Consider the following 20,192-nt stretch of genomic DNA (forward strand, 5'->3'; position numbering starts at 1 on the left):
ATCAGAAAGTTATTGACCGTGCGTCTGGAATATCTAATACTCCCTCCGTCTTAGTTTACTTGTCAAAATAGGATTTTACAAAAACTTGAAATAAATTCAAATTACTTTCACATGCACCATCAATCTTTCAAATCACTTGTTTAATATATAAGTTTTTGTATCCTAGTTTTTATTTCTTCCTTGATAATTAGATAATTTTAGTGAAAAATACAGTAATTTTTTTGTACACTTTTATTTAAAAAAAACTCAATTTTTGCAAATAGACTAGGACGGAGGGAGTATTAACTTTGAGGTTAAAACTTCACATAATCATGTTGTATCGAAGGAAAATGATTGAGAGGATCCTAAGTACTTCCACATGTTTCTGAAATTTTTTATGATATGATTGTCCGTACTTTTGGTTCCAAGTATGTTACTTCAAACTGCTACTTTCATGAAGTATATGGTGTGCAGTCTATATTCTTCAAATGGACACAAACTGAGAACACATTTCTACTGATGTTAATACAAAAATGAAGGTAAATATTACAATAATCAGAAGATTAATCCCTTGCTCGTTATTTTTGTTGTACTGGATCCTCGATACGAATTGATTTGGGTGCAGTTTTGATTTCATAAGTTTTGTTGTAGTGATTGTAAAATACAAGGAGTGCGTCAAATTTCAACAAGCACACAGTGGAATAGGCCTAAAATCGTGATCTTTTAATTGGTGCCGGAGAGCTTTTGTTGTTACATTACCCAAGATGCAAATTTCTTGATTTTTAACTGCCCTGCTATACGAAGCAGCGGCCTTAATATTTTATACTCTTATATATATCATCAACAATCTTTTCGCGGAATTTTAAAAATAGTTGGTCTTTCTCGGTAACTCTCGATTTATAAGCGGTACATGCACACGCAAGAAAACAGCTTAATACACGGAGGATTTGAAATGACTTTTGGGGGAAGGATGATCTTCAATGTGAATTGGGTTAACTATCAAAGACAAAACATGCTCTATACTCTTTGAATGTTCTACTCCAAGTCCATCTCCATATTGGTACATAAACAAAGATGTTCTTGCAAAATTTAGTACCAAGTTGACGAATGAACGATCAAATGGAGATGAATCAAACAGGAACCGGTTCATGTCTTTCCATGTTACTATGAATAGGCCTTTTACATGTTCACGGGCATCCACTTCCGAGATGTTTTTTTCTTGCATATAACAGTATATGGATGATGCAAATTCACCTCTTTTTATCTCCGCCTGTATACATGTTTCAGCAAAGACAGAGCCATTCAGTTTTTTTATAAATTATGCTCACAGTAATAATGTTTGAATTTTTTTCCAAAGACACTGAGGATTTACCGATGAGGTTGCCAGATCATTTGAAAGTCGACACAACAAACATGAAGAGTAGAGAAGAGGATGATTATTTTCCAAGGCATGTAATACACCATCGTTGATATTTTGGTTCGTCGTGAAATACGCAACCATTAGAAAAACATATCCGAAAGATGAAACTGAGCCATTGTGCTGATATTCCACAAAAGTTGGTAGGTATCCTTTATGACACCATTTAGCTTCCGTTAACATTGCCTTCACCGAATTGGCCAACTAAATGAACGAGTACCAAAAATCATTGGCAAATGCTTTAAAAGAGGTAAACAATGCAAAAAAGGACAAACAAACAAACAATAAATATCACATTTACCAATTTGGTCAAGTGCGGCAAGATGTCAAATTGTTGCTCATTCAGTATGTCGAAAGCCATTTCATTGACGGTGTTGTAGACAGCTAAGAAACATGTCTTCATGTAATATGGCAATTTTTCCGCCGCTTCGCAATCCCACCTTCAAGTAAATTTTTTGACTTAGCATCATAGAAGTTTCTTCTTTAACTAGTAGGAAAATTGAGTACATCTAGTTATACCTCTCAATAACATCGGTAAATAATTCAAGTTCTTCTAATGATCCATAAACATCATAGATGTCATCGATTACTAAAGCAAAACTTAGAATTTTGGTGAGCCATACCCTGCAAGGTTCATATCTTGGCTCCCAACAAATCCCAATATTTGTTAGGAAGCACTCAACTAATCGGTCTCTTGCAAAATTCAATTTCTTTGCAATCCCCATATCAATCCACCAGCTGAACAAGAATGACATATTAGCACAAATAGTAATTCGTAAATTAAAACACTGCAATTTTTGGATCACATATGCACCCAATTATACATGTAAAATAAAAATGCACCTTGATATATGCCTGAGTTCCATTTTGTGTTGAGCCTGTACCATGTTGAAATTTAATTTAGCTAGTTCCAGAAGAAGAGGATTCATATCTTTTTGATCCTCATATGCATCAATGAAAAATCTAGTTTCTAATCTTTGAACCCTCCAATGAACTGGGGTCTCCAAAGAGCGTTGAACTTGTTTAGCTAGGTTAACATTAATAGTGTCGTTGTTGCGTCCATTGTTTAATAGATGTTTTCTTGTGAGGAAGATAGCCTCACTTAGGATACTTTCGCCTTCCAAAAGCAGATGTGCCGCTTCAAATAAACTTAACATTCCCCTCGTATCTTCTATAATTGATTCCTTGAACCCACCTTTGGCATATCTGAATTCATCAAAAATATCTGCCACTCACAATATCAATTTGTTATTCGGCAAAAGTAACAGCAAAACAAGCTTTAAGAATAATTTAACGGCCAGCAAAATAATGGGGAAAATGCTTTATTTCCTTACCTTGGGATTCATAAAAACCATAATGCCTAAGAATCCTAAATCTGAGAGAAGTTGCATATAAGTTATCTTTGGTCCTATGGGCATTGTCATGGTACATGTTCTCCAGGATTGCGTGGATTTCTTTCTCAAAAAGGTTACTCATTCCGAGACTTAGAATAATATGGATCAATTCAACTTTTTCCATAGGTTTCACTACCTTCTTAAGCATGCCCTTCACTTGTTTTTCTATCTTCTTCACCCGTAATTCAGTGTCTGGCTTTACCTGCATATACATACAATAAACACACGAAACTAATTAGCGTAGTATAAGAAATATTGATAGAACTAATTACTTAACTGGATAATGAACTCAATTATCACCGAGTAGTTAGTCATGGGTGATTCAACAAAATGCTTATAATCCCAAATCGTAGGTCGGTATTGAAAGTGTTGGTATGCTTCTGATCGTGCAGGGCATTTAGTGTTAACAAGCAATAGGGTCGGTGATGGGATTGTCCGGGTGGAGTTGAAAGGAGATGATAGCGAATATGAAGAAGAAGAAGAATTTTGGAACGGAAACTTAGTAATATGAGACATTGCAGTGATCTTGCTATTAGTTGGTGACAATGTTCAACGCAAATATCTTAGTATATATGTACTTACTAATCTAGTCATTTTACATGTGCCCTCGCTACAGGTACTTGCTCGTGGTGCATGCTAAATGTGTTGTTAATCTGTTATGCCTTTGTGGATCTGAAATTTAACGCCTTAGAGGTGCATGTTTACTGTGTTATAATCCACTTCCGGATGTGATAACCTTTGTAGGTCACAAAGTAACCTATATGGGTCTCATGTAATTATTCTGGAAGCAAGTCGGATTCTGTCACAAATTAGGAGAAAACGTATACACCACCAATTTTGAGCCATGACTAGTGTTTTCGGGGAACATGCAGCATGGAAGTGGCTTGCGTATCAATTATTTTAGGAAAAAGCAATTATTTTTCTCATTCTTGGTTGTCCACACAATTTAAACGCTTATCAAGAAAATTGAACTTTGAAGAGTCATTTAAAAAAAAAAAAAAAAGTACAGATAGATTACTAAATTCAGACAAACGTATAGAAGATAAACATGCTAGTCATGTCACTTACTTTCCTCATGTTTGATCATAGAGACGTAGGAAAGAACTTGCAGTACTGGTGATGGACCTGACGATGCGGTAAAAGATTCGACTGGTTGGTTAGTGAACACTACACAATCTTTTCTCTTTCCGCGTGGATCTTAAGTGGACCACTTAACTGTTTAGTGTTTGGTCTTCTTCACTATGGTCAGGCAGTCATTTTAACAGTGTGTTTCTATTATTTGGACGGTTAAATGCCTAAAGAATCACGCCAGGATCCCTTGTTCAAACTGAATCATGCCAACGTTATTTCTTAACAGAGGACTAATTCTTGGTTTTACTCTGTAGGAGGCCGCTGCTACTATATATATATATATATATATATTGATTTGTGAATTCACTTGAGATGTGTAAAAGTGTATATGGCATAATTATTCGCAATATTTGGTTTCATTCTTCCAGTTTGTTGAAGCCTGTTATAATAAAAGCTGAATACCATGATTATTCTCAATGGTACGTTTTATATCGTTTTAAACGAGTAGTGAATGCTAACGAAGTATTGGCCTGCAAGAGAAAATCAAAGATTTTTATGGTTCTTACAGGTCCCCATCCCTACAACGAAGATGTGAATCATGTCACTTGTTTTCCTCATGTTTGGTCATTTCTTAGGAAAGAAGTAGCATTCCGTCCTCCACAATTCTTGTCCACAGGTAATTGGCAGTGGGTCTTAGTACTGCATAAATATCTTGTCCCTTAGAAGAATGGTTTTGGCCCTCCTAGCTGTCCTCCGTCCAAGATTAATTGACTTATTTGTAGTTTGCCCAACTTTTAAGTCAAGGAGGAAAGGGGCTATGTTGAAGTATCTTTTTATAATTATGTCCTTATATATGATAACTAGTAAAACTTAGAAATGATTTATCTCCTAAACTAGTGACTCTATTTCTTCAATTAGTGAAAGAGTTCAATCATCAACATTGTGATTATTCGGAACATTGTTAATTCCAATTTTATTCTCATAGAAATTGAAGCAATTTCCATTTTTACTGCTTTGGTTTTAACAATGTTGTAAATGATAATCATCCTTAAAGATAACCAATGTTATAACAGGAGAAGTTCATAACATTGAATGGCAAGAAAACAAATTACTTTCTTTGTAACTCTAGAGTTCTTAGCAACTTCTTCTTCATCCTCTTTTGAGCCACCTCCTTTGAAGAAATCCGAGAAAGTCGGGATTTTGATTTCTCCTTTCTGAGAGACTGGGATTGTAACATTACCAACCACCCGTATATCAATAATAAGACCAATTTCCGGTTCATAATCAATATCCCAGTCTGAACCTACATCCCTCGGTAGACTTATCAGAATTGTAGTTGCAGGAAATCCCACAACTAACACCCCTTAATAGTTTCTATAGATCTAAACATATTGAACATGAAAATGATGATAAGAGTGCTAAAATTGTAAATGGACATAAGGATTTTTATATGGTTCTTTCAACGTGATCTACATCCATGGTTCTTCACTATGATTGTTTGAATTACATAAGTATTACATTTAGAATCTCCATTAATGAGTTTTTGGTAGAGCTCTAGATCTAGTTTTCGTGATGAAGGATGAAAGAGAAGATGAAAATAATAATACATCTCTCCTCTAGATTACAAAATGTGTCTCTTCTCTGTCCTGCCTTTCTCTTTATATAGGTGTTTACATAGTGGATGACAGCTAATAAAGCCCTTATTTTCGGATCTGACGTGCGTCAATGTCGCACGCTCACATTGGTGTTTCTCTCACGTGTTTTCTATCTTCTCATGACTCTTCACGCTTTACTCGTGAGTAAGTGACATCATATGGTTCGCCATTTGGGATAAGTTGTATGCGAAGGCACTCGCCTTCTTTTAAGAAGATCACTTCGCATGTTAATGAAGTATGCGATATTTTAGCCCTACATTTTGCCTCTTTTTTTTTGAATATTGCTTGAAGAGCGATTTATAAGAAAAAATCCGCTTTGTTGTAATTGTCGGAGCGAGATGTGTGATATTGGGGTAGTCTTTGATCTTTTTTGTTGAAGGTACGAGCGAATGAATATTGGACTTGAAAAGTACGTACTTGCCTCTATTCTTTTGTGAAGTTCCAAAGCTTTGAGAAGTATGAATGAAGTATCATTTATTGAAGTATGCGAAGTATGAAGTATCCTTGAAGAAGTATAAGAAGTACTAATCCTCGAAATATAAGAAGTATCCGTCTTTGAGTGCGAAACTATTGCTCCATGTTCTTTCCTCCATATTGTGTTGTAATGCAAATAAGAATTTAGATTAGTATTCAACATTTTTTTTTAAATTCGTTTATGTGCAATTTCAAAGCGTTTTATTTGTTTTGATTTTCGTTGTATGACTTGTTTCGTTTCATTTGATAAATACATCCCATGGAAATGATCCTAATGAGGTCTTATGCAACCTTTGTAAAGGTCTTACTAGCCTGTTGAAGAGGTCTTATTTAACCCCTTACTACTCTCCATGTGAAATACCATATCATTTGAAGCAAAGAAAATATTCAAGAAAAATATTAAAATTGATATATGCTAGATTTTTCTCAAATCTTTGTAATTGTGCGATTGTATCACATTGTAGTAAACCAAATCAAAAATATTTTATTTGTTGTAAGTAAAATGTTCAAGAAAAGTGGTACTAGCTTTCATGTGATTTGCTGTTGTTGTCAATCTCGCGCGAGAAATACATTGCATGAAGTATATGATTTGCTTGTGCAAACCTGTCTCCCTTGAACAAGATAATGTCGCTTTCTTGAAATGTATAAATGTCGCATAGCAAAAACAAATGTGAGAGGCAAGAATTGATCTCGCGACCTGGTACTTGCATTGTACCGCACTGACCAACTGTGCTAACTCTCTTATGTGCAAAATAATCAAAGACCGCACACCTTTATCTCATCTTCTCTCTTAGCTCCTCAAATTAAAAAATACGCGTGTGTTGGGATTTCAACGGGCAACAGTGAACTCACTAACTTCGCCCTTTACCATCTGTACTACCTCTTGTTTGTGAAAAGAGGAAACAATTCATAACTAATGTTATTATCTTCGCTCTTCCAGCGATTATATATTCGGTAAAAAAGAAGTGGGAAGCAAGATTCGAGCGTGCGACCACGAATGCACATCCTACTCTCTTGACCAACTTTTTAAGCACCTTTATGTGAGGTAAATGCACAACGTTTCTCTCTTGTTTGTTTATTCTCCCTTGGCATTTAATCAAAAATATGCAAAGGTAAATATTCTCCCTTGAGTTTGATAATGATGTAGGAATTATGGAATGAGAAACGACAAGAACGTGTTAACATTTATCAATGGAAGAAGAGGAATGGAAAATGAGAAAACACAAGGACGTGCAAACGTCGATCAATGGAAGAAGAAGTTTATGGAATTCTCGTCGAATGATATCTTGGTTTAAGGGAGGATGTTGGAAGTTAAACCAAGATATGGTGATTTGGTTCGTGGATCAACATATGATTTTGATCCAGTCCAAGTGGATCAACTGTTGCAGTTGATGCAGTCAAGTTGGATCAACATACGTTGTTGACACACTGTGCGATATTTGGAAGTTGGAGCTAACTTGAGAAGCAAGTTGTGTCGGTTGTTATGTTTAGAGTTTTACAATGTTTAGAGTTTCTTTGTGTTTCTAGAATGTGCTTTACTTAGAGTTTGATTTTATTAGGAAAGTACTTTGAGTCATAGTCAAGTTTGTGAGACTATAAGTAGGCTATTGAGCCATGAAGAATTGTACATCAAACTGATTATCAATGTAATTGTTTTATTGCTTTCGTTTGTGCTCTCCTCTCTCTTGATCGTTCGTACAGATTAAAAATTTATAGCATAAATGAATCCGGTTGATAGCCTTATATACATATAACACTTTCATCATATCTTTGTTTCGGATTGCTCAGGATGCCAGTAATGCAGCTTTGTAAAAGAATTAAAAAAAATATACCCACTCTAGATTTGAGAACTCGACTGCCAAACAGTAACAGATTACTTATAAAACCAGAACTGTTAACGGTAGAGTCCCTGATGAGCTGACGTATAAAAATTCCACATGGGGTGTGCCCCATCAGTCATGTTGTAATGACGTAATACATCGATCGAGATTGTATGTTTTCTTTTCTAAAAAACTTAACAACAATATAAGATGTAAAAAATTCTGAGCATGTTTGATAAAAAAAAACAAACAACATATGAATTAGAATTAGAATTAAATTGTCAAAATACATATTTACATACATTCATAATGAGTTTCTCCCAAATTTAGGTAGTAAACCCAAAAAAACCAAAAAAAACCTGCTGGAATTAGAACCCAATGAAAAGAGCTACTGGAATTTTAACAATGTAAGCACGAACACGGAAAACATCTAAATAAAAAGCCACAGATGAAAGGTCAAAAGTTTTTTTTTGATGTTCTGATTGATTTGTAGTGTCTTTAACTACTTTTCCATATATTTTTGAAGAGATTGCACCATGACCCTGAACACTCAAATCATTCCTTTGTGAAGTTGCAGTCCTTTCATGGCGAACTCTACTAAATGTAATAAATACCCTAAAACTCTTATCCTTTCACTAAAGGCCCGACCTTCATCACCGAAGGAAATATTGAAAAAAGGTATCCTGAAAGAAGCAAAAGAAAGCAAGGATGTGTTTTTGCAGTGCAAGCTCATAATAAACGTGTAGATTGTCCATCAGATGCACAGTAGTAAATCCTAATTTACAGCCTAATTGACAACCATTAAACACTTGATCTAATCTCCTCAAGCATGTACGGTAAGAATAAGATTATGGAATATGTAACATGAATTTTTGGAGGCGATTCATCAGATAAGTCAACTTAGGAAACAGATTTTGGTGAATATCTTCCACACAAATCTTGTGGAGATTGAACTCTTATTTATACAAAGAGATAAGGTTATTGAGTTTTGATAAAACATAATATTGTTACTGACTTTGAGACCGGGTTTATAGCTAACAAAAGGAACGACTAACTAGCCTATAGACTAGAGCTTACTAACTGACTAACTGAGCAGAGAGTCTTGAGGAAGACTCTCTGTAGTATGCTTAACACCTCCCCTCAAGTTGTACTTGAGTTGACGAATGTGCAACTTGTTCCGAATGTAGTGAAACCTTGGAGAAGAGAGCCCCTTCGTAAATATATCAGCCAGTTGGTCTTTAGAACATATGAAACGCACCCGTAACTTCTTTTCAGCCACTCGTTCCCACACAAAATGATAGTCGTTCTCTATGTGTTTAGTACGTGCATGAAAAACAGGGTTTGCAATGAGATACGTCGCACCAAGATTATCACACCACAACGTTGGAGTGGTTTTATCAATACCAAGCTCCTTTAGTAACGACTGAATCCACATTACCTCAGAAGGAGCAATCGCAACTCCCCTATACTCAGCCTCTGTGCTAGACTTAGAGACAGTCTTTTGCTTTTTGGCACTCCAAGAAATTAAATTCCCACCAAAGAATACATAATATCCACTTGGAGACCTACGGTCATCTAAACTGCCTGCCCAGTCCGAATCAGAATACGCATGTAAAGAGAAGTCCCTATACGATTTCAGATGTAAACCATAGTCGATGGTATGCTTCAGATAACGAATGATCCTCTTCACCATCTCCCAATGCTCCATAAACGGCTCATGCATATATTGACAAACTTTATTAACTGCAACTGAAATGTCTGGCTGTGTCAAATGTAAATATTGAAGTGCCCCAACAACACTGCGATACAATGTTGGATCTGCAAACTTTTCTGAGACAAGTTTCTGAATCTTGACATTTGAGGCTAATGGTGTAGTCACTGGTTTAACGCCATCCAACTTGGTTCGACATAGAAGATCAGTAACATATTTGCGCTGAGTTAAAACAATATCTGATCCATGCCTGAGAACCTCAACTCCCAAAAAGAAAGACAAATCACCCATGTCTTTTATAGCAAAGGCTTTACCAAGATCTTTAATGAGCTTGGAAATCATAGTTGGATCCGACCCTGTGACTATAATATCATCAACATACACCAAGAAATATATAGTGTAAGATGCAGACAGCAGTACAAACAAGGAACTGTCAGCAATCGAGGCTTTAAACCCAAGATGCAATAAGTGATTGGTGAGTTTCGAAAACTAAGCACGGGGAGCTTGTTTAAGACTATAAAGCGACTTGTGCAGCTTACAAACATGATTGGCAAAATTTTGGTCTACATATCCTGGTGGTTGCTTCATGAAGACCTCTTCTTCCAAATGGCCATGTAAAAAGGCATTCTCAACATCCAATTGTTTAAGCTGCCAACGATTCACCACAGCAAATGATAATACAAGTCGAATAGTACATGGTTTGACAACAGGACTGAAAGTTTCACCGTAATCAACACCTGCCTGTTGACTGAAGCCTTTCGCAACCAAACGTGCTTTGTGTCTCTCGATACTCCCATCTGGGTTTTGCTTAACACGGAATACCCATTTCGAACCAACTACATTCATGACAGGCTCATACTTAACTAATGAGTACGTACCATTTTGAATAAGAGCATTGATATGATCATCCATAGGTTTCCTCCACTTTGGATCTTTGTTCGCAGTAGAGAAGCATGTTGGCTCCATGAAATCAGACTCAGGAAGAGGATGCTTCGTTGCAGTCAAGCATAATTTTTGAATGGGCTTTGAGATTCCTGCCTTAGCCCTTGTAACCATGGGATGAGTGACTCCAACTTGCTGCATGGGCTGTTCAACTTCCTGTTGAACATTGTGCTGTATCTGCTGATTTAAGTCTAAAGATCTTCCTGAGTCTGCCTGAGATACACCGAGTGTGCCCATAATATGCGTTGTAGACACCGGAGAATCTTGAGCAGTTGGTTATGCAGTTTCAGTTGACAACGCTGGTCCTGATTGAGTAGGTGAAGCACTGTGAACAGGTGACTGCAGAGTACCAGTTTCTGGAGCTGCTGAGAGACTTGGTTTTCTAAAAGGATGAGAAAACAGTACACTAGTACAAGAGGGTTTTATACCTGAACAAGACGACGGCCGCTGATGTGGAATAGGCATGAAAGGGAATGATCTCTATTCAAAACGAACATGACGACTAATATAGACTCTATTTGTATAACGATGCAGACACATGTAACCTTTGTGAGCACTGCTATAGCCTATAAAAACACACGGAAGAGAACGTGGCTCTAGTTTATGTTTATTGTATTGGCGAAGGAAGGGATATGCTAAGCAACCAAAAACTCTTAGAAGAGTGTAATCTGGTTGCTTATTAAATAGGAGTTCAAGAGGAGTTGTTTTCTCAGATTTGGATTTAGGGAGTCTGTTAATGACATAGCAAGCTGTAGAGAATGCATCGGCCAAAAGGACTGTGGCATGTGTGCATGAAACAATAGAGCCAAACCAGACTCAGTTACATGACGTATACGACGTTCTGCTAGTCCATTCTGAGGTGAAGTATGTGGGCAAGAAAACCTATGTTGGATTCCAGACTCATTCAGATAAGAAGTGAATTTTTTGTATTCAATAGCATTATCAGATTGGAAAACCTTAATTATATGTTCAGTAAGATTTTCAATTTGTTTTCGAAACAGAATGAATGTATGCAATGCATCAGAACGTTGGACAAGAGGATAAATCCATGTAAAATGTGAATAAACATCCATAAAAAGAATATAATAACGAAATCCAAGTCTATACAGCTGGGGTGAAACCCAAATATCAGAGACTATCAAGCTTAACGGCTTGTCATAAACAGTTTTCTAAGAGAGAAAGGTAGTTTCCTGCTTTTACTAACATGACAGGAATGACAGAAATGAAAACTATTACTTAAGACTGGAATTGAATATTGATGACAAACTTTGGAGACCGTACGCAACATAGGATGACCCAGACGTTGGTACCACAGTGGTAGAGTAGAAGAGACATGAGCTTGCGGATTTATTGATGGTGCTAGCATGTTTATTCTCGAAATGACGTAGAGACCATTCCTATTCAGCTCTCGCAGCAGTGTTGCCCCCGTTTTCTTGTCCTTCACAACAAAGTAAGAAGTGTGAAATTCAAAAAATACATCATTGTCCTTGCAGAATTGAGTAACTGATAGCAAGTTTGTTTTTATTTGAGGAACATGATAAATGTTGTTCAAAACAAAAGATCTTGACTTATAGAGGAATGAGGCATTACCAACATTGGCAATGTTGAGTGCATTACCATTACCAACGTGTACTTGCTCAGTACCATCATACTCATGAGGAATAGTGAGATTCCTCAAATCAGCAGTAAGATGATGAGTAGCTCCCGTGTCCGTTACCCAACCATTATCATTCTGTCCACCTGGTAAAGATATGTAAGCTGCAGGATGACGTTGATTGTCGTTACTTTTCTCATATCTAAACCAGCACCGATTTGCCGTGTGATTCCTCTTCTTACAAATTTGACAGACTTGATCTCCCTGATTACCCCTTGGATGCTGCTGAGAATTGTTGTTGTTTCTTGGATTGTTGTTGTTGTTCCTCCTGTTGTTCTGATTATTATTGTATGGATATTGATTCCCATGATTGTTGAAACGTCTGTGATCAGGCTTGCTACTGGCAACAACTACATTAGCCAAAGGTTGCTGCAAAGACTGTAACTGTTGTTCTAACCGCATATCAAAGGTTAGTAAATGAGTATAGAAGCTATCTATAGTCGGATTTTCAGCAGTGCTCAATGAAGTTACAATTGGGTCATAAGATTGATTTAGACCATTACTAATGGCCTGTTTCTTCTCATCATCTGAAACCGTGCATCCAGATGCAGTAAGCTGCTCAAATAAACTCTTAGCTTCTTGCAAAAATTGTTTAAGAGGTTTATTACCTTTCTGTAGTGAATGAAGTTGCCTTTTTAGATTCACCTGATGTGCAAGGGTTTTTGGTGTAAAATAGCTCTCTAGCTTATCCCAAACTTGCTTTGCCGTATCCAGTCCACCAACTTCATCTAGCACTTCAGGTGTAAGAGTGGAGTTTAGCCATCCAACCAACAGTGAATCACAAGCCTCATGTTCTGTAAAATCTGGTTTGATATCATCACTATCAGGTAGGGTTCTAGCAGGTTTTACCTTGATGCCATCTATAAAACCAGTGAGACAATATCCTTTTAGGATAGGTTTGAACTGTGTCTTCCAAAGGAGATGATTTGTTTCTGTGTGTTTGAGAGTCACCGGGTGATGAATCTGGATTTGTCTAAGGCTATATGTTGAAGCCATTAGTGATGTTGTAGGGTTTTGTTTTTTTTGTTTGTTGTGTTTGCGGAAGCGTTGGATCGACAAGCTGATACCAACTTAGGAAACAGATTTTGGTGAATATCTTCCACACAAATCTTGTGGAGATTGAACTCTTATTTATACAAAGAGATAAGGTTACAGAGTTTTGATAAAACAGAATATTGTTACTAACTTTGAGACCGAGTTTATAGCTAACAAAAGGAACGACTAACTAACCTATAGACTAAAGCTTACTGACTGACTAACTGAGCAGAGAGTCTTGAGGAAGACTCTCTGTGGTATGCTTAACAAATCACGCTACCAATACTAACTAACGAAAATCAGCAGTATGGATTAGTAAGCTCACCCTTACAGCTTCGTCCAGATGATATTCTTTTTTTGACCAGTATCTGATCTTGCGGAACTGAATGTCAAAATACTTCGAGTTTTCTTTGTTGTCACCTCAAACCACATATGCCACCCTAATGTTGAGAATTTAATGGTTAGATAAACAAAGTTTAGAGCAACAAATAAAACAATTATGTAAGAAGATATTTAAAAATAATAGCTTTGATCATTTATTAAACAAGGAGTAGATGGGGTTTAAGTACTCAAATGCGAAAGTACGGAACAGAAGTTACACCCGTGGATTGCGAGTTTCCTACCTTCTTATTTGATCGAGCATGAAATAGTGATCTCAGTTTGGAATTAAATTTCTACTTTAAGTTCAGTTCCATGAGGTCCCTTGAACCCCATCCACTCTCTGTTACAGAAAAATCACTAAATTTAACTAAAAATTGAATACTAATTAGATACAATAAAATCTTCTCAATTACTAGATCTTTTCAGATACTTAAAACATAAGAAAATACCAATTGATAGCTTGATATCTCTCTGAGATGGTAGCAGCTGACCTGAGTATACACAAACATAAACAAATATCAAAACTCAGAACAAATAATGAATCAAATTATTGAAATCTTTAAATTATTAAGAAGAAGATGAAAATTTACCCAGTTATCCTTTACGACAGCTACTTCGCGTCTTTCTGCCTCATTATCTCGAACCAGAATGTACGAACCAAGTACACCCTTAGAACACCTCATTTGCCACCGGTCAACGTACATGGCTAAAAATAAAGCTGATGAAGTACTTAAAGTGACCATATCTTCCTGAAAATCACATGGAACCGCTAAAACCAAATAAGAAGAAAATTAGTATAATTCATACATGTATGAAGATTAGTGCTAGGATTCACTAATATAGGATGTGATTTTATTTTTTTTTAATCAATTGTTTATCGATCAAAATTGGTACTTGCAAAATAAAGCAAAACTGTTAGGGTTCCTTGATTCAGAGACAAAAGAAAAAAGGTAGAGTTTATGGATAGAGAATTAGATATAGTTGTTTACCCTTCTCATAAAATCATGCATCTCTCCGAAACAAAACCAAAAAAGCTTTTATCAGAAGCTAGGGTTAATAATCTACTGTCTTCCTGGATTTTTATTCCTCGTGCGTATATTTATACGTAAATATTGTATCATGCTCCATCTCTGGATATAGATGGCGTTGGGTTGATATTCGCAACATGTCTCCCACGGCCACTATGGAAAACCATTAGTTGCAGAGGGAAAACTATCGGGTGTAATTGAGGGAAATTTCTCGTTGTTGATCGATTGAGAGGCAAGTCTGTTTAACAAATAGTGTAAATATTCGGGAGTGCTACCGGATGGTGGTGTGAAAAAACAGAATGATTCTATTGGCTGAAATATACTCCGGTGAGGCCAGAAGTTCTAGGAAGAGAGTTTTGTTCAGCTTTTAACCACAATCGAGAAAATTCACGTGGGAAAAGTATCGGGTGTAATTGAGGGAAAATTCTCGTTGTTGATTGATTGAGAGGCAAGTCTGTTTAACAAATAGTGTAAATATTCGGGAGTGCTACCGGATGAAACTTTGGTGGTGTGAAAAACAGAATGATTCTATTGGCTGAAATATATTCTGGTGGAGCCAGAAGCTTTGGGAAGAGAGTTTTGTTCAACTTTTAACCACAACAAGAGGAAATTCACCTGAAATCAACGATCAATATCAAAATCGGTGCTACTTTTTTCTTTATCGTGCAATAAACCTACAACATAGACAACGATCATTATCAAAGTCAGCAAGATTGAAATTGAGATAAAAAGAAAAAACAAACTATTGAATGTAGACTTACAGAACGACGACACACGAAGAGGGAATTAGGGTTCTGGCAGTGATAAAGAGAGAAGTCCGATTTTTTCCTTTTTTTTTTAAATTTTATTTTACGAAATTAATTATTTTACGAAATTAATTATTTTACGAAATTAATTATTTTACGAAATTGATTATGGAAAAAACTTAACAACCGCGTATGGGATGGAAGATACGAAGGACTGGTGGTACGAGAAAACAAAAATTTCCTGTTGATTTAAAATTCTTAGGTGGGTCCAGAAGCTCTAAGAAGAGAGCTTGATTCAGCTTTTAACCACAACAGATAACTAATGAAAATATCACTCAATCCAGTGTATCAAATTTAAAATTTTAATTTACGATGAGCTCTTAGGCTTCTTGATGATTTTTATTGCATAATCTTAAAGTAGATGTAATATGAACAGTCGTCCTCTACGTAAATTTACTATGTTCAGTCGGATACGGTATGCATGTTAGAAATGGACATATAAAGTTTAAAACAGTAAATGCTTAGCTAGATGGGCTTATGCAACTTCTGATACCAATATTGGAGTACCAGGTTTCGAATCACATGATCATTATCAAAATATTTAGACCAATAAGAATTTTGTGGTTAAAAGCTGAACAAAGCATTTCTGGCCCCCTGGAAATATTTAGACCGAGAAGAATTTTGTTATAAACGTGTAATTACGTTAAGAATATCTAGGGTAAATCTCGTTTATTACTGGGATGCCTTTGTGTCTAGCACTATAAATAGAGGCTCTAATGTTTGTCTATTGTAATAATGAATAGAATTTCTCGCTTCTTCTTCCCCTCTACTTTGTATCTCCTTCTCTATTTTCTAGTTTCACAAGACGTTATCACACACATTGCTCTGTCAACTAAGCCATGGAAATAAAGAACATTTATTTTCTACATCTAGAAAATCTTCCATCTTGGTTTGATTTTATTTGTTCCTTCTTTAATTTATTAAAACGATTCTAACAAAGTTTCCATTGATTTTAAATTTTAGGTTGTTATCCATTGTTGACGAGTTTTTGAAGTTTACGAGTCACACGGAACAGAAGTTAGAATTGCACCAAACTGTTGTATGGATTTGCGGGTCCCGTAATCTTGACATCAGCGCCCACATAGCTTGGTCTTGGTTGGCTACTAAGATCTCCTCTCCTCGTACCCATATGTTGCTTTACGTGTACTATGAGTCTATGAGATAAGTTGCTAGAACTTACTGTTTGGTAAAAAAAATTCCTCCAGACCACTTGATTTAAGTTATTAATTAATAAAATAATGCATAATTATTGACTAATCAGTTGATTTTGGTATATGGTTGATACCATTGTGTATCGTTGTTTATAGGTAATCGATTTTGTGGAGAATGATTATCCTTTCCTCTCTATTTTTATTATAGAGAAAAAAAAACATTGAAATACGGTTTACAATTTTTATTCCTTTCGTAAAACTGTAATCACCAAAAATTAATATTACCACAATATAATTTTACGATAACCAATCATGTGCATGGTTGAAAAATCTCCGGCCAGTTTATATTGGTATCTTTGCCAATATTACCAACAATATTATTTACGGAAATCTGTTTAACTATTTACTATTGATTTACGTCCGTGAACACCACCAAAACTACGTCCGTGAATATCAAACTTAAAAATAAAAGAGACTTGCGTCTCAATTCTCCCTGTTTTTTCTAAGGTGATATACTTTGATAGAGAATCATCATTTTTAAATCATGTTCTTATAAAATGAAGCGTAAAACTTAATCAAAAAACTGAAATTAGGATTTGCTCCTTTTCTATCAATTAGATGGTTGTGTTGTGATTTTGCAGATAAAGTACAACCCGTTTCTCCATCGGCGAACCCTAATGGTGTTAGTGATTTCGGTGTTAAATTATATTGGTGTTTTTCTTTTTTCCCGCACACCAACAAATAAAAATTATTTTAATGCAAAGTTGGAAATATTATCTTCCGTTCCTCTTTGTTTTTCTTTCTCTTTGTGAAACCAGGTCAGTTACGACTTCTAACCAGGAATCATATGATAAAGGGGTTGTAGGGGCTTGCTGCAATGGATGTAACAATTTCTATCTAATTGCTAACCGGTTCAGGATTTTTGGAGAACCAGGAAGTATTGAGGAATTTTTAGTAGCTCACAGCGAAGAAGTTTAGAAAGGTTCTTTCATGTTACTGATCAAAAAAAAAAAAAAATTATGCTGATACTCTTAATTTCATTCATGATAATTAAACACACCATAACAGAAAACGTAAAAAAGCAGTTGAGCAATATTTTACCTTTAGGCAGGGAAACATATGAAAATGGTATTTTGCTTGTTTTTTGTTGGTGAGAAACAGCAAACCATAGCTCAAATCAGTAACCTATTAATTATTAGGTACCCAATTAAGAATTTACAAACCCTAAAAGGAAAAATAATACGAAAACATACAAATCGGAGAACCCAATCTTGAAAACAAAAGTAAATCGATAACAAAATAACGTAAACAAAAGTAAATCGATAACCCAATCTTCGAATTCGTAATCTGAAAACGCCTAAAGCAGCAAACCCATCTCGGAGAACATGTATTCACCAACAACCCTAAAACCCTAACCAAACAGAGAAGCAATGAAGAGAAAATTATTACCTGTTGTGGATTAGAGCTGACTGCTGAGGTTGGATTAGTAGATGGAATAGGTAAAATCGCGTTATCCGATGAGGAAATAAAGCATCTGAGAGATAGAACATTAGCACCTGATTGTGAATCGGTTCGTGAGAATTCACAGAGAAAACAAATTTTGATGTGATGAAGTAGCGAAAAACTGCTTGGGATTTTAGGGGTAAGCTGTGTAGGTTTAGGCTTTTATCGTTAATCAAAAAGAGAAAAAAAATCGGGGTCGAAAATACTAAAGAGATTTCTATTAGCTGAAATATACCCCGGTGGGGCCAGAAACTCTAGAAATAGAGCTTTCTTCGATTTTTAACCACAACAAACAAAAAAAATTCAGGTGGGGCCACAAACTCTGTGAAAACGAAAATTCACATTCCCTTGAGAACATGACATATATAGATCTGAATTGGCAAACCTGGTACTCCAATATTAAATCAGGAGGTTCACGGATTTAATATGAGCAACCAAGATGGGATGAGACACTGGAAACTTTAATGCACCGGCAATCACATCCTATATTGGAGTTTTCAAAATCTCAGTGTCTTGATTCTCGCTATCCAATTCAATCTCGATGAAACTTGAGATTTTGTAGTCAGCTCACATCTTGGTATGCCCTGATTCAACTTGCCTAGCAACTACTGCCAACTCCAATATCCATGAACAACTCCAATACCTTGGATTAACAACAGTAGCCAAGGTAAATGACACCAGCAAAAAATGTGTCTTCTACTAATATAGTTTGATTCACAGATGATAATATGAATCAAATACTACACAATTAAAAAGCTTTGAACCAAATGCTCGTAGCCATAGAACCTCATGACTATCCTCGTTTTCTTAATTGGCAATTATGAGCAATAAAATATAACTGAGCCCTGACCAATACCAAGAACACAGAACACCCACTACCTTATTTACTAAATTCAAAAACAAAACACATGAAAAGCATCAAACCAGAACGAAGCAGAGAAAAAAAGTTTGGTTCGACTTGAAAAACCATATATAACCAAGCCCGTTAGCACACCACACTGCTTAATCCCCTGGTCATGAGCTATATCTTGTTTTCCTTTCTCTTTAGGTCATACAAAATCCAATAAAGTAACAAAATCTCTAGTTAGTTTACTGTAAGAACTCCACATCTTTATGTTTAAATGTGTAGCACATTGGATATCAGATGTCAATACTCTTAGGTAGCATCAAAATATCATATTAACCAATATAAATAACAAATTACAACATTTAACTAAACTAACCTTTAACGCTGCTTCAAAATCATGGATCAACGTCAACCTCACGTTTAAGGCATACTTTTAAGGCCATCAACTTTACTGGATGCTCTTGGTTTACATATGGTTCATATATGAGTAAACTAATTAGCTCACTAGCCTATATTCTGAAGTATGCAATATACCTTGTAATTTATATGCTACCCACATCTTTAATAAACATTACCAAAAGAGAGTTCCTGCTCGTTTTTCTGTTACCACCTAAGAACCGGAAAAAAACTAAAAACAAATCAGAGAAGATTTAAGAAAAAACAACATGCACAAAATGTAAAAGAAAATAGATTTGAGAAGAAAGCAGTAAATCAAAGAAGAGATCAGGAACCTACTGAAAACATTTAATTGGATTTTGGTATATTACTTTATCAAATTGAATTTGCATAGGAACTTACGTACGTAATCAGATAAAAGATTAAACATTCAGAATTCAAAAATCTAAAAAACGTGTGATTTTAGTCAACATCAAATTGGATTTTGATATTTGCATAGGAACTTACCTACGTAGCAATGACATTTTAACCACCAATCCTGATAGTTGGTTCTCGTCTAATTGGAGACATATAAATTAGAGAGAAGGCCAATGCCATCTGGTAATTATCCTGAGAATTAAGGTGATTAACCACCAGTCCTATACATCTAAGACATATTAAATTTGAGAGAAAGCCAATGCCATATGCAAGAAAATTATGAAACAGAATATCAATAACAGACTTGAAGTTATGTATCATCAAATAGAGCAAGAACTAAGTCAGGTAAAAAAACTAACTCAATCTTGGTTGTCTGCTAACAATTTCTATGTAGAACTCAATCTTTAAGTTTTCTTCACTGCCTGGAGCTATTCTAAAAAATTAGAAATCAGAAAGACAGCCGCTTCTAAAATCATCACATTTGATGTTAACGGAAGGGAATAAAATAAGA

At 35.7% G+C, this 20,192-nt stretch overlaps 1 protein-coding gene across 1 annotated transcript; it reads right to left on the minus strand.

The window, feature by feature from the left end:
- Positions 1–690: 690 nt before the first annotated feature.
- On the minus strand, positions 691–3,314 carry LOC113344243 (terpene synthase 10-like). Its single transcript, XM_026588252.1, has 7 exons — positions 3,091–3,314; positions 2,731–2,992; positions 2,240–2,621; positions 1,916–2,134; positions 1,698–1,836; positions 1,352–1,600; positions 691–1,249 (listed from the first exon to the last, which is right to left on the minus strand). The coding sequence occupies exons 1-7, from the start codon at positions 3,304–3,306 to the stop codon at positions 911–913; spliced, it is 1,806 nt and encodes a 601-aa protein (XP_026444037.1). The 5' UTR covers positions 3,307–3,314; the 3' UTR covers positions 691–910.
- Between the last annotated feature and the right edge of the window lie 16,878 nt (positions 3,315–20,192).

The sequence above is a fragment of the Papaver somniferum genome, unplaced genomic scaffold (assembly GCF_003573695.1).
Source record: "Papaver somniferum cultivar HN1 unplaced genomic scaffold, ASM357369v1 unplaced-scaffold_75, whole genome shotgun sequence".
In the NCBI taxonomy this organism is placed as follows: Eukaryota; Viridiplantae; Streptophyta; class Magnoliopsida; order Ranunculales; family Papaveraceae; genus Papaver; species Papaver somniferum.

Coding starts and splice junctions, on each gene's coding strand:
- LOC113344243 (XM_026588252.1), bottom strand. CDS start 3,306: ATGTCTCATATTACTAAGTTTCCGTTCCAAAATTCTTCTTCTTCTTCA. Junction 2,993..3,090: donor CACCCATGACTAACTACTCG/GTGATAATTGAG, acceptor ATGTATATGCAG/GTAAAGCCAGACACTGAATT. Junction 2,135..2,239: donor GAACTCAGGCATATATCAAG/GTGCATTTTTAT, acceptor ATTCTTGTTCAG/CTGGTGGATTGATATGGGGA.